Source organism: Callospermophilus lateralis, chromosome 14, assembly GCF_048772815.1.
Source record: "Callospermophilus lateralis isolate mCalLat2 chromosome 14, mCalLat2.hap1, whole genome shotgun sequence".
Taxonomy (NCBI): Eukaryota; Metazoa; Chordata; class Mammalia; order Rodentia; family Sciuridae; genus Callospermophilus; species Callospermophilus lateralis.
Window position 1 is genome coordinate 50491887 of NC_135318.1, and position 14399 is coordinate 50506285.

Consider the following 14399-nt stretch of genomic DNA (forward strand, 5'->3'; position numbering starts at 1 on the left):
AGAAATGGTATATTCTTAATACCAGATAATTGTTTGAAGGGGCTTTCTCAATGAATGTAGTTCAGTACAGTAGTATATTCAGCATTTTAAATACACCAATGTTATTTCAAGTATAAAATATCATAGTTTTTAATGGATTAAAGGATTTCTTTAACCATGGAAGAAAAACTGACTTTTATTCAATGCTTGAATTTCTTTTCTTGGAGAAAGGAGATCAATCAGTGGCAATATAAAAATAGCATACAGACAGGAGCAGTGGCACATGCCTCCCAGCAACTTGGGAGGCTGAGGCAGGAGGTCAGCAAGTTGGAGGCTAGCCTCAGCAACTTAGTGAGGGCCTCAGCAATTTAGCAAGACCTTGTCTGGAAAGAAAATAAATAAATAGAAAGGGCTGGGGAAGTGGCTCAGTGGTTCAGCAACCTTGGGTTCAATCTCCAGTACAAAAAAAAAAAAAAAAAAAAATGCAAATAAAAGTTGCAACAGGATGGGAAAAAATATCCAGCAGCTTTCATGAAGTCCTCTTTGCTTAGCAGACTATCATCTGCTCACTGTAAGTCCAGTTACTACTTGGGTGATTTGTTGTGAAAAGAGAGACCTGGAACAGTATTGCAGCTCTCTCTGGCTCCCATGTTACTGCCCTCGCCCTGGAATTTTCCCCTATCTTACCCTGCCCAGAAGATTGCTAAACTGCATGAGTTAATACTGTCTTCTGGAAGCTGGGTTAATCTTTCAGCTCTACTCATGTGTAGGACAAGCTTCGGCAACAGGGCTTGCTTTCCCTTGGCCCGTGCCCAGTGCCCTGATAGTGGGGGCTCTGACTGATTTCAGCTTGCTGATGTTTGCTCTGTTTGAGATGGAAGTGCTTTATTTTAACAACCCATGGGGTGTATTCAGAGCCATCCAAGATTGTTAATTCCTACTGGTTTTTCTTTGCCTTTCTTGTCTAGCCTTATTATTTTAGAAGATACTAATTATATTATCTTGTTCATGCTAAATATAGCCACCCTGGAATTATTCACAGGAAAACACTGACTGGATGCTATATCTGGTTACCTGGAACTGATTCCAATGATTGAAAACACAGAAGAGCTAAAGCTAAGATCAGTCTATCCTTATCATTCATCAAGGCTCTTAACATTTCATGGGAAATGATCATGTAGCTCTGGTCAATAATCTGTATTGGTTTTTTAGATGAATTTATTGAATTTAGTAAAGACTTTCTCAGAAAGGGCTCTCCAATCCATCTCAAATCCCAGTAATAGTCCACTTATTTACAATGTGTAAATTATCTCTGATAGCTGCATTTACCTTGGCATACACAACATCTGTGGTTTGGGACTTCACTGCCATAAAATTATCTTGAGTAATTTGAAGATCAGACTGGGAGAGGACGGTACAGACCAATAAGGGTACTCTATGGTAAGAGTTGATCTTTAGTCAGTCCACAATCTATGACTGTCATCCATTCTAATAAATGCTGATATTGTATTTTTGAGTATCACCGTTTTGAGTTTCTTTATTGCCTGTAATATATTCTTTAAAATTTCTAAGACTTCTAGTCAATAGTTTGCTCCAGGTTAACAGTAGGAGTCAATCCTGTTGAATCATCAATTAATGGTGTCTGTAGACTTGTTTCTGCCTCTATCCCAAATATCAAGGCAGTCAGGGATGCTCCTCTGCCTCTACCAATTAGATCCAGTTTGGCCTTCCCTAGATACTATGGAGTCAAAATCGAGTTTTAACACATGGTTGAGGTCCTAGAATTAGTGCCATCTCCAGTTTAATGTGCAAAGTTTCCTTACCTTATGAGTAATTTCAAAGATGGGTGACTGGAACAGAAATAATTTCACAATAGAACACTCTGTTTTTAGCTAAAAGATGTTTTTCTGATGCAGTTTTTCTAAGTTTTCATGTCAACCTAAGAACTTGAGTCCTATAATGATAGAAGAAGAAAAGGCTACTTTTGAAAAGAATAAGCACAAGGTGTTAAGTATTTTGTTATAATTTAAGGTTATATAGCAGATATAAATCTCAATCTAAAATAATCCAGGTTTGCAAGAAAGAGTTCATTTTTCATTACTCCACTAAAATTTCTGTTTCAAGCTCTGATTTCATAAGGGGTAGCAAACATTTAGTCACAGTCAATTTGGCAGGGACTGCATCTCAACTGAGGGATCAGGGTTTCAGGCAAAGACCATGAAGCGTTTGATCTTTGCTCCTCAATTACCATACTGGTTCTTCCAATAGACATTGCAAATCTTTCCTCAATAGCAGCCAGCCTCACAGATTGTTGCTAAGTTGATCTTGGACTATCAGCAGGGTTCCTTTAGAGGTCTGGTGGTTTTCCACTAAAGTAGTACTCCTTGGGTGTCTGGGAATTGTGTCAAGCATCCAGAACTGCCCATTGTGGTAGCTACCAGCCACATGTGGCTATTTAAATTTAAATTAACAAAATCAAATAATATTAAAACTCAAGTTATTCAATAACACTGTCCATATTTCAGGTGACAAACAGATCTAAGTGGTTAGTACTCTGTTGGACAAGTAGGTATATCATAGAAAGTTCTAATGGACTGTGCCACTCTGAAGTCTCAGCTGGCCTAATGGCCTAGTTTTTGTTTTGTTTTGTTTTTCCCTCTTAAGGAGCTTGTCACATAAGTTATATCTCTCAACTCTCAGGTCCTGTATGTAGATCCTGCCATTTCAGCTACCCTTACCCAAAACTTGTAACTGAATAGGGTAAGAATAGATCCTATTTTCAGGGATCCATTGTATCTAGGCTTTCATTACATCCCTCCAACTTTGTCTTCTATTTTTACCCTAAGAAATCTATTTCTCATCTCTGTGAGAGGAAGTTTTATTATTGTCTACACCAGCACTGTCCGTCCAATAGGGAAATAATGTGAGTTGTGTATGTAATTTGCATTTTTCTAGTAGCCATATTAAAAAGGGAAAAGAACAGGTTGATATTAATTTATAATATTTTTGTTTAAACTAATATATTCAAAGGACCATAATTTCAACATGTACTCAATATAAAAATGAATAATAAGATATACAACATTATTTATTTCATACCAAGTCAAAAATCAGTACGTATTTTGTACTTGTAACATCTCACTTTGGATTAACCACGTTTCATATGTTCATTAGTCAGATGTAGCTAGAAGCTATTGAATGGAGAGTATAGGTTTTTAGCTGGATCCCATTTCAATACCACACACCCCCCAAGGCTTGACTTTTGAAACTCAAAAATTAAGTAAAAAATTCCTGTTTTTCTACATTGTTATATTCCTTTCCTGAAACAATGAGCAAAGATGAGCGTAAATGAGGGTGGATGTGATGCTAGGGTATACAAGAAAAGCCATAGGATAAAAAGGGAAATACCTGAAAGAAAAAAAAAAAAAGTCTAAAATTCCCATCAGTTAAAATTTCAAAAGTATTAGTCTGAGACATTGAGTTTTTAAGGTCATAAAATTTGCTGTAGGATTATTGGGAATAGTTTTTGGCTGCAGGTTTTTAACAATTTCATTAGCAGTTATAAATTGCAGTAATATGATTGTGTATAGTATAACTGCTATGGCAACTGGATAAAACAATGAAAAAACCTGCAGTGTTATTATTGGGAGTAAATCTTATTATTAGGACTAAGGCATAAATTCCATTAGTAGTTAAATCCTGCAATAATACCTCTACAATGTGTACTGCAAAAACTGTAAAACCCAAAGATAAGAATTTTATCACCAGGAAATACAATAATAATTCAAGCCTATGGCTGCATTTCATACTATAGACTCTCCATTTGGGGATTTTTGGAAGTAGTAACTAGAGAAAAGTTGCTTCATTGAAAGGAATTTTTAAACTTTTAACTGTCATGGCAGAGAAGATTTAAAGTTTTGGGGGTGGTATTTTCCACTTATTTCTTTGTATTTTATCTTCATTTTACATTTGATGATATTTAAAAGCAAAATTGAAATTATTTGAAATGTTGAATCTTCTATTAAGTAAAACATCCATAAAACTTTGGAGTCAACAACCAGGGCCAAATAGAAAGGCCAATTAAAAAATTTTGCATACATAGGTTATAATCTGTTTTGTGTAGTTTAAGCCTGGGACTGATGGAGATGATAAATCAAGACCTGAGTAGGGCTGGGTGTTATTAAGGAGCAGAAGAAACTCAGTGGGCAATCCTGGATGGGGAGGGTCAGTAGAATGTACGTTTCCTATAGTAGGAAAAATGTAGCCTTCAGGAAAAAGTAACTTTTAGCATGCTAAAAGATTCCAGCTAATATAGGGCATGAAATAGTGATCATAGGGATTGAGTCATTCTTAGTAATTATAATAAAATCCTGAGTCCACCTAAATTATTGGTGTTCCAATCTTAGTACCCATTGAGTTAACAGAAAAGAAATAATGTTGAATGTACTGTTTGAAAGTCTTTAGTCCTTTAGATAGTGACGTTTGGTACCAAATAAGTATTGCCTAAGTTTTATCGAAGTTCTGGGTTTTTTCCCCCTGGCCTGTTCATGTTTACTAACAGCAATCACAACAGAATGTACTAGTAATTATTATTTTACTGTTTTACTATGTGCCAGGAACTTTAAGTTTGTATTTTCTATCTTTTTAACATACTGGAAAGATGGGCCTGATACTGGTTTTAGGAAGTTGGGACTCAATAGGAAGTTGGGACTCTGAAAGGTTAAGTACAATTTGTGTTATTTTTTTGCAAAAATGCTGAGCATGTGTTTCTAAAAATTCTTGGAGAATGGGAACTAATTTTTATGTACTCTTAAATAGAATATAATATGATCAATACTCAGTTGGTATTCAATAATTACCAGCTAAGCAAACCAAAAGATCTCAATATTCTATAAAGTTTTTGTAATTTTTAAAAAAATAGTTGTAGATGAACACAATACCTTTATTTTATTTATTTTTATGCGGTGCTGAGGATCAAACTCAGTGCTTCACACATTCTATCACTCAGCCACAATCCCAGCCCCTCTTCTAAAAAATTTTTTTAGCAGTCAGGTTTCTTTTATTTATTTATTTAGTACCAGCGATTAAACTTTTAAAAGTGTTATTGGGAGAAGAAGCTGCTCCGTGGGGTCTCTTGGAGACAGCCTTTATGCATTTAACTCAGCAGTAGAACAATGTCAAGGTCTACTCTTAATTTCTTTACTCATTCAGTAAACAATTCTAACCTTGGTCTCTTAGCTACTCAGTGGCTAGAATGAAAAGTCGACATCCAAGAAAAACATTTCCCCTAAAAAGAAGAGCAGTTTTATAAGAAACTATCAGTCTCTTGAAATTTTCCACAACTTGAGGAAGATTCCCCAAGGAACTCTCTCTCCCTCCTTTTTAAAGAAAGACACTGATTATTTAAAACTCATTGCTTTTAAGAAAACTTCTTTACAATAAAGTTTCTTTCTTTTTCTTTTACCTTTGCCCTCAACCAATTTTTTTGGAGGGAAGGCAAAGAATATTAAAAGAAACCAGGATGACCACATGAGCATGAGATTTTATGAAGAACAAAAATAAATAAAATGTAAAAACCTTCTATTATGTGTGTTGTTCTTGAAGGGCAACTTGAATGAACATAATTTATGACCATTTCTATTGATCAGCCACTAAAAAGAGTCCATACACTTAACCTATTAATGATACAGAATACTACATGAGGTCAAAATAACTATAGGTTGTAGTGACTTAGTAAAACCACTCAAGAAGGACATCAGAGAATGCTAAGGTGAATGCAAAATAAGAATCAATTTAACTATTGTTGTGGTTATCTTAACATTTTAGAATGAAGACTATGGCAAAATAAGTGATAACTGTGTCTTTTTCTGTAAGATGTATATTTTGTTTCTATGGTATTATTTATCACTTTATTGAAATTGAAAATAGAATTGGATACTGCATTCAATGCTTCTCTCTCTCCATTTGTCCTAAATCTTCAATATTTGTCTTTCCCTTTTCTCTTGTCCCCCAATGTCTACAGATATTCTCAATTCCCACTCAACACTACCCTCCTTTACTCTCCTTCAAAAAATCCTCCCATAAAAATTCTAATACCTTTTTAAGGTACTTTGTCCATGCACCTTGCTTTCCAACTTTACTAAAATTAAGAATGACCCTCCATTGTGTCTAGGGCCCAGACTTCCTGTTTTCTTTTCATATGTTAGCTTCCCTCTCTTTTTCCAAACTATTTGCCTCTGTAGCTTTCCTAATGCTCCTACTTCTCTGACCATTTCTTCTCAGTCTCTTTCCGACTTTACTCTTCTTAGTTCCTAAGTACTAGGTTTCCCACAACACTTTATTCTTTGTCGTCTTTCCAAATCCAGTGGTCTGTGCCCCAGCTAAAATTGAAAGCAAAATTTTTGTTTTGTGATAAGGTAATTTTCCTCCTTGAGAAAGTGTTTATAGCTTTCATATTCTCAAAAGGGACCATGGCTTTTTAAACAAGGCTAACTACTCCTGCTCTCACACTCTTTAGTTTATTTCATCCCTTTAGCCATCTTTTTAAATAGCCAGCCACTCCCAAATCCATTCAGTTCATACCAAGGGATAATAAACCCCAGAAATCAAGATTCAAATAATAATAATAATAATAATAATAATAATAATAATAATAATAATATTGAATCAGAACAAGAAGAAGTTGTGGTGTACACACTTTATGTCTAGCTCAGCTTACTAAATCTCCTTGAGTACCAATCGACTGAACCTCGGACAGGGGTATGGGTGGGTCTGGGAGGGTACTTAATTTTGTTCATTGGGCGGGGTGTGTGTGGGGGAACAAAACGGGGAGGAATTGGGTGAAAATTAAAAAAAGGTTGTGTATGCAAAAACCCCAGTTGCTAGTGGCAGAAGAGAGGGCTCGCCTAGGTCCTAGGTGGTGAAAGGCGAATGGGAGAGACAACTGACAGCAGCCGCAACGACAACCCACGACAGCAGCCGCAACGACAACCCACAGCGGAAGCAAAACCAACCCCTAACTCTGCCACCACCACCACCACCACCGAGAGCCAGAAACCCCCCGCTCTGCAGCTGGCGGTGCCTTTGACGGAAAGCCACCCTCCACGATCAACTTCCAGTTCAATATAAACACTCCTCCTCCCGCCTATTGCTTCCCTCTTCCAGCCAATCAAAGGAATGGGCGGGATTGTCCTTAGTGGGTTCCTATTTTTTTTTATAAGAAGGGTAGACTGGGCGCCGCGTTCCAGTCGAGGGAAAAACACCTCGCTAGCTAGGGGGTGGGGCCCTTGTGATGGGCATGCGGATCTGCCAATGAGACGCCCCAACCGAGCTAAGGCCCGGCGGCCGAGGTGGGCGGGGCTCACGCGGGGCCCGGCCAATGGCGCCGGGGCGGACAGAGGTTGAGCTGCTGTGGGTAGGGTTAGTGTGAGAGGTGCGGCGGGGGAGGTAATGATGATGGTGGCGGAGGAGGAAGGCGGGGGAGGGGGTACTGGGCGCTGAGCGGCGGCTCTGGCAGGGTTTGGTAGGGTGGGAGACGGTCGCAGGGCGATCGGTCAGGGAGGGGGCGGGCGGAGGGGCGCCGTCCGCCTGAGGGGCTGCAGACCCCGGCTCCCGCGAGCGCCGCAGCTGGCTTGGCTCTTCCATGTGGCTCCAGCGGGGATGGAGGACTCGGTGGCGGCGGCGGCGGCTGCTGCTGCGGCGGCGACGGAGGAGCGACTCTGAGGAGGGAACGGGGCCAGACTCAGCCCGACAGCGGGAATAGAGGTGTGAGGAGGGGGCGGGAGTGGGCGAGCGGCGGGGCCGGGACTCGGGGACCGGGCTGGGGTCTCTGGCAACGCTTGGGTGACAGGGACCGCAGTGGGCCACCGCCTGTCTTTGCTGGGGGTCAGGGGTCTGGACAGGAGGCAAGCCTCTGGCAGGCTGGTTCCCAGAGGATGGGGGAGGGCGGCACCGCACCCCGCACAGTCCACTCGCCCCCACTGGCCACTGCTTCACGCCCAGGCAGGAGTTTCCATTTCCCTCCAGTTGGCAGCGAAGGTGAAGGGAGCCCAAGTGGCCTGGAGCCCGGACATTGCCTCCCTATGCCTTGAGATTTCCCTCCACTACTCGTTGCCCACCCATTTGCCCCTCCGAACAACAGCATTCCTCCCTGCTTCCTAGTGTGTTTTAAGCATGTATTCTAGAACTCGAGGCTATTATTGAAAAACAAAGTTTATTTTAAAATATTCTACTCTTCTCTCTGAGTGGCCGTGGATATTAAACCGCGTCCCTAGACTTTCCCGCTTTGCTCGCCCTTGTTTGATGATAGGAGGGAAGGTAGGGCCCGATTTGCGTCTGTGATTGTTGTTGATGCTGATTACCTGATATATTGCTCCATGTCTTTGGTGTGAATTGTAATTTCTTTCTTGGTATCTTAAATTCTTGATGTTACCGGCTTTTGAGGTTGGTGTTTTGTTTCATTGTTTAAAAAAACATACAGAGAACCTGGGTTGTCTGTTGCAGCATTATCCAACATGGGTGGTTAGTCACTTTTCGTGCTACTCTCCTCATATTCTTTCTCTTTTTGTCTTTGTTTTGCTTTTCAGCCTTCCAGAATAGGAGTCTTATAGCCCCTGAGGTGGAATGGTGATGGCTGCTTGAGGGAATCGCCTCTCATTCATCCTGTCATGTATATCATGCTGTTGGTGATTGGGCCATTCATCTAAGATGGGATTTACCCTGTGAAACAGGGAGAAGACTTATGGACCCCAAACATTTCAAGTTGTAATTGAGTTTTTCAAAGTACAGACACACATGCAAAGCTCTTTTGCTTTGGACCCTCTGCTTTATTAAAGCTGCTGTGTTGCTAACTCAGAACTGTTCCAGTCTATTGACCCATCATCATGGCTTCAGTTTGGAAGAGACTGCAGCGTGTGGGAAAACATGCATCCAAGTTCCAGTTTGTGGCCTCCTACCAGGAGCTGATGGTTGAGTGTACAAAGAAATGGTAAGATGTGCTTGGGGTTAGAATTTGCTGAGCTGTGGCCTAAATTGACTGTGGCCTAACTCTTGAGACTTTTGATAGCAGACTTACCTTTCTGTAGTGCACAAGTTTGTAGAGGCTGGGCAGGGTGCAGAATACTCAAACAAGTACTGTGTGATGTGCACTGTTGCTGCTGATACTGTCCCTGTGGATTTTAATCACTGTACTCCAATATGTCTCAGAAGACTGTAACTGAGCACACTGAGTACAGTAGATTTTTGTCTTGAGGTCATTTATCATTACTTTTAGAATAACTTTGATTTTTATAATCTTAAATAGCAGTGGCTAATGAAACAGGGCAAACACATGCATATGTTTTAATATAACATGTTTTAATGTGGAAGACTAATGGTGATAATCTGTTTTATTTTGTTTTTTTTTTTTTTTCATTTCTATTTGCTTAGGGTAAAGAATTTTTCATTATTTGAATAATGGAATGCCAGTCCACACAACCTTAGAAATTCTTTTGTTAAATGCTTAGTCAGGCAACTGTATTTTCTTCTAATTGCCTAATGGGATACATTTCTTGGCTGGATTTAAGGAAGCAATTAGTAGTGCTGGTCGGTGATTTGCTTCTTTCCACTTGAGCAAAGTAAATTTAGGGCTTTCTTTTCACTTCTCTGAATGATAAGCAACAAGAATTCTTATTTACTGAAAGAAAAAAGTTAATCTTAAGCAAATGGTCCTTTGGGTTTTGATTTATTGCAGTGATTAAGCAGTATTACTACAAAATAAGTTCATTTTATCATCCACAAGGACTGTAATCTCATGTCTATAATAACCTCTGTTCTTAACATCCTTTTTATTAGATGAAGAAAATAGTTTGTTCTGTTCTAGAACTCTTACAGCATATTCAATTTTTTTTTTTAAACTATAAATGCTTTTGTCTTGAAATTGTTAGGAATGTTATTTTAAAATCACTTCAAGAAATGCATGCACTGATTGCCTAGTTTATATCAGATACTGTTGATTTGATCAAATATGACATAAGCTCCCCACCCTCAAGGAGCTTACAATCCAGAGTAAGGATACACTTGTAAATAAGTTCATTGTGATAAGGTACAATATTATAAACGTTATGATGTAGGGATTTTGATCTGTCTCTATCCACTTGGGTATCCTTGGGGAAGTAACCTCTCTAATTTATTTCTACTTGCACAAAAGTAATAATGGTACTGCTTCATAGGAGGGATAATTATGAAGATTAAATGAATTAATTCTTGTCAAATGCCTTTAATATTGTCAGGGACATAGTGCTCAATAAATGGCATTATTATGTACAGAGTTGGCAGAGGAGAAAATAATAATAATGATTGCAGATGGTTTCCTGGAATCTGAGCTGGGTTTTAAAGATTAATAATAATTGTCTAGGAAGTCAAGGAAAGAAGTGAAGAAATTCTAGATGAAGTAACAACCTATGCAAAAACATGGAGACCCTAAATAACATGATCCATGCTGGAAATTTAAGCAGTATAGCTTAATATTGATGGGGTTTAAAGTGTAGGATGAGGGAATTGCAGTGAGATCTAAGGTTTGAGAGGCAGACAGAACTCAAATCATAGAATTATGTGCTATTATGTATATGGCTTGGGTGTTATTCTGTGGGTGAAAGGGACATAGTGAAAAGTTTTGAGCAGAAGAGTCATTAGGTTTGCAATTGGAAAATCACCTTGACAACAATGTGAAATAAGGATTTTTGAGAAGACAGTGACTCGAGACATTGATATGAGAGGAATAGGGATTGGATGAGGCCATGACAGATGGAATAGAGAGAATTTACTGGAGAAACACTTAAAAAAATAGGACTTGGGGATCATTTCAGTTGGGGGATAAGGGAGAAGGAAAAGTCTAGATTGGTACTCAAGTTTCTGACTTGGAAGGCTAGGTGTAACAACTAGCCAAGATAGTAAATACATGAGGAAGGTCCTGTTTACCAGTATTTCTTAACTAGGAAATGTACAGGGAATATCATCCTGAATATGGTTAAATTTGAGTCTCTTCTTAAGGACTAGAACACATTAAGTTATTCTTAAGTTACAAAATCAGTTTTTTTCCCCAGTTTGTAGCATCTTGGAATTATCCCCCCACCCCTTGCATAAGTAGTATTTAAGTTATTGTTAATGTGTTTCAAAGTGAAAGCAATAGTGAAAATCTAACTTGATTATAGTTGAATAGATGACTTGATTTCTTTTAACAGGTGTACCGTCATAGGTATACATATTAAAATAGGTCTTATGTTAGGATCTGAAGTTAATGCTAGAAGCATTTGAATGTTTTCCTATAATTTTCAGATATTATTTTGGGAGTGTGGAAAAATAGGAGAGAAAGGAAATTTAGAGATTCTGATTTAGTGAAAGGAAAATAGGTATTAGTATAGCACTGAAGATAAATTGCAAGTATTAAGAAGAAAGTAGATCTGATAAATTAAAGAAGAAGAAAGTAACTATAAAAATGAAGAACAGTATTCCATTGAGATTATGCTCTTGGAGGTAACCTGTGTATATACATGCCATTGCTTTTTAGAGCCTTGCTATTTAGAAGAGGATAGATAGAATGGAATTTAGGAAAGCTATAGTGTGTTGATGGAATAGGGTAATGGGAATCAAGGTATATTTTCCAAGGGAGAGAGTATTATTTCTGTGACTAAGGAGGGGAGAAACATCCCATGTTCTCTTGTCATGGCCACAAGTATGAGCCTTATCCAAGGTTTGTAATATCCTGATATTACAAATAATAGGTCAGAGTAGGGGCTTACGGGCTATTTTTTCAGTAGGGGCTATTTTTTTTTTTTTTTAATCTAGACATGGACAAGCTTAATACTTTACTCTTGATCAAAGGATAAATAATAAAAATTGGATGTTTTGGGTTTTCTCCTTCTCAAGCTTCTTCTTTTTATTGTTCTCTTGTATTTTGCCTTTTCCCTGGCTAATTAGTTCAAGTGGGTCCATTCCTTGATACTTTCAAGGTGTAGTGGTTCTACACCTTAGGTCAGAATCAAAAACCAGAATATTGGAGAGAAGGATAATACATATACAGAGGTCCTATCCTGTATCATTTGAGTCACATAAAGAAGCTGTAAACAAATTTGGAGATGATAGGGATTTAAGAAATAGCTTATTGTTGTCTTTGGTCATTTAATTATTCATCTTGGTTTAACTGATATAGCCATTGGTAAATGGACTGGCCACTAGAGATGAGTTTGAAAGAGATTGTGCTGTCAGTTTTCTCTTTGTTTAATTCTTGTCCTTTTCTTTTGTTACCTGCATGTCATTAGATTTCTGAGGGAAGTCTTCTTTACTATATGAGTTCTCAATAGTTATACAGGTCTTTAAGGAAACTGCTTGAAAATCGACAAGTCCTGATTTTGATGCTAATTTAACTAGGTTGCAAAATTAAATTTTGTTAGGGCATTCTCTGGTATATGATATGAACCATACATATGAGGATATATTGTATTTTGTGTGTTTCTTCATTATATATAAATATGAATATGTTTTATCTATGTGTTTATATTTCTTTCATCTAATTCTTAGAGTAGGAGGAGTAAAGATTTTTCTATATTGTATTCCTTTTTCTTGATTTAAAATGTAATTTTACTTATAATTTATATTTTAAATAGATGATACAGTCACATGGTTTAAAACTCTAGAAATACAAAAAGGTGCATGTGTGTGTTTGTATGTGTGTGTGTATATGTGTATCCCTGAAAGTAACTTCTCTTGCTCCATGATTTCATATATCCTTGTGACCTCCAAATTTGAAAAATAAAAAGATAGCTCATTTCAGTTTTTAAGTTTGTAACTAATGTTGGCCTGTAAGATAAAATATCAACTCCTTAATCTGATTTACCAGGCTCTCTGTAACTGATCCCAGTTTAATTTTCCAGCTGGACATTAGAAAGCTATATGCACTTTCTGTGGTAACTTGAATTTATGAAAGCCAAATTATATTAAGAAGCATTAATTTTAGATTTACTTCTTTGGGTGGCTTGAGCAAGTATTTCTTTGTTGACTATTTAATGACATGATCTAGACTTAATGACATGATCTAGAGTCTTAATGTAAAGAACTTTAGAAACAAGTTTTAAAAAGAAAAAGGAAAAAGAATTGGAAATAAGCCTGATGGGATTTTGGAGCCTCTTGCAAACCACTGTTTCAGGAGCATACTGAACAAGGAGTAAAGCAGTAAGAGGTGAAATCTGAGGAGGTGGTAGAGGCTAGATCATGGAGGGCCTTGAGTTCATGGTAAGAACTTTGCATTTAAGTGGGATAGGAAGCCATTGAGGGATTTGAGCAGGGAAGTGATATTATCTGATTTACTTTTAAAAATACTGTTTTGGATTCTTTGTGGAGTATGAATTGTTGTGAGTAGAACTGGAAGCAAAGATGCCAGGAAATTATTGGTAATAGTTCAAGCAGCAGAATGGTAGGTGGTAAGAAATGGTCAGATTTGTATAGGTAACATGTGACTACACTCCCACACTCATCCCCACTACTGAACTTTATTGAGGTATAACTTACACTTTTTTTTTTAATATTTATTTTTTAGTTTTAGGTGGACACAGTATCTTTATTTTACATTTATGTGGTGCTGAGGATCAAATCCAGTGCCTCATGCATGGTAGAGTGTGGTAGGCGAGCACTCTACCACTGAGCCACAATCCTAGCCCCATACACTTTTACATACAATAAAAGACATACATTTTAAGCCTGTGGTTCAGTGAGTTTTGACAAATGTGTGTATCCATGTGATTGGAAAGTAAATTTTTCGGAGATACAGTTGACAGGACTTATCAATAGATATGATAAAAAGATATATCAGAAATGGATCAGAAATGATTATAGAAATGACTATCACATCAACCAGGTGAATGTGATACTAATTACAGGGGTGAACTAACAGTTGGTTAGGAAAATTTGGTGTGAGGGAGAAATCAAGAGTTTTGTTTTTCTTGAAATTTGGGATGTCCAGATGGAAATCTTAATTAAGCAGTTAATAATAAGAGTCTGGCCCTGGGGAGAGAAGAGGCTGGAACTTCTAAGTATGTAGGTAGTATTTATAACCATGGGGCTATAGGAAATATTCTATGGCATTCACATAGATTGAGATTGAACCTTGAGGCACTTAAGCATAAAAAGGAGCCAGCAAAGGAGACTGAAAATAAGCGCTAGTTCGGTGATAAGAAAATTAGGAACATGTGTTTTCCAAGAAACTAAGGGAAAAAAGTGTTTGGCTGTATCAAATATAATCCAGAGGTTAATCAAAGTGACCACTGGATTTGGCAAGGTGAAAAGAGCTAATGTCTTTGAAAAGTGGTTTCAGAGGAATATTGGGGGAAAAAAACATTATTAGACAGGGTTGAAGGAGAGGAAGTGAATACAGTGAGTATAGGTGATTG

General features: G+C 37.9%; 1 protein-coding gene across 4 annotated transcripts in view; it reads left to right on the forward strand.

The window, feature by feature from the left end:
* Positions 1-7353: 7353 nt before the first annotated feature.
* The window catches only part of Ehbp1 (EH domain binding protein 1), a 312370-nt gene continuing 305324 nt past the window's right edge, over positions 7354-14399 (forward strand). For 2 of the 4 annotated variants that reach the window (XM_076832961.2, XM_076832958.2), the window contains exons 1-2: positions 7549-7743; positions 8565-8965. In XM_076832961.2, coding sequence (XP_076689076.1) covers positions 8862-8965 — 104 coding nt within the window. In that variant the 5' untranslated portion in view covers positions 7549-7743; positions 8565-8861. Of the gene's footprint in view, positions 7426-7548; positions 7744-8564; positions 8966-14399 lie in introns of those variants that run through there. The other 2 variants (XM_076832959.2, XM_076832960.2) reach the window with 2 other exon arrangements.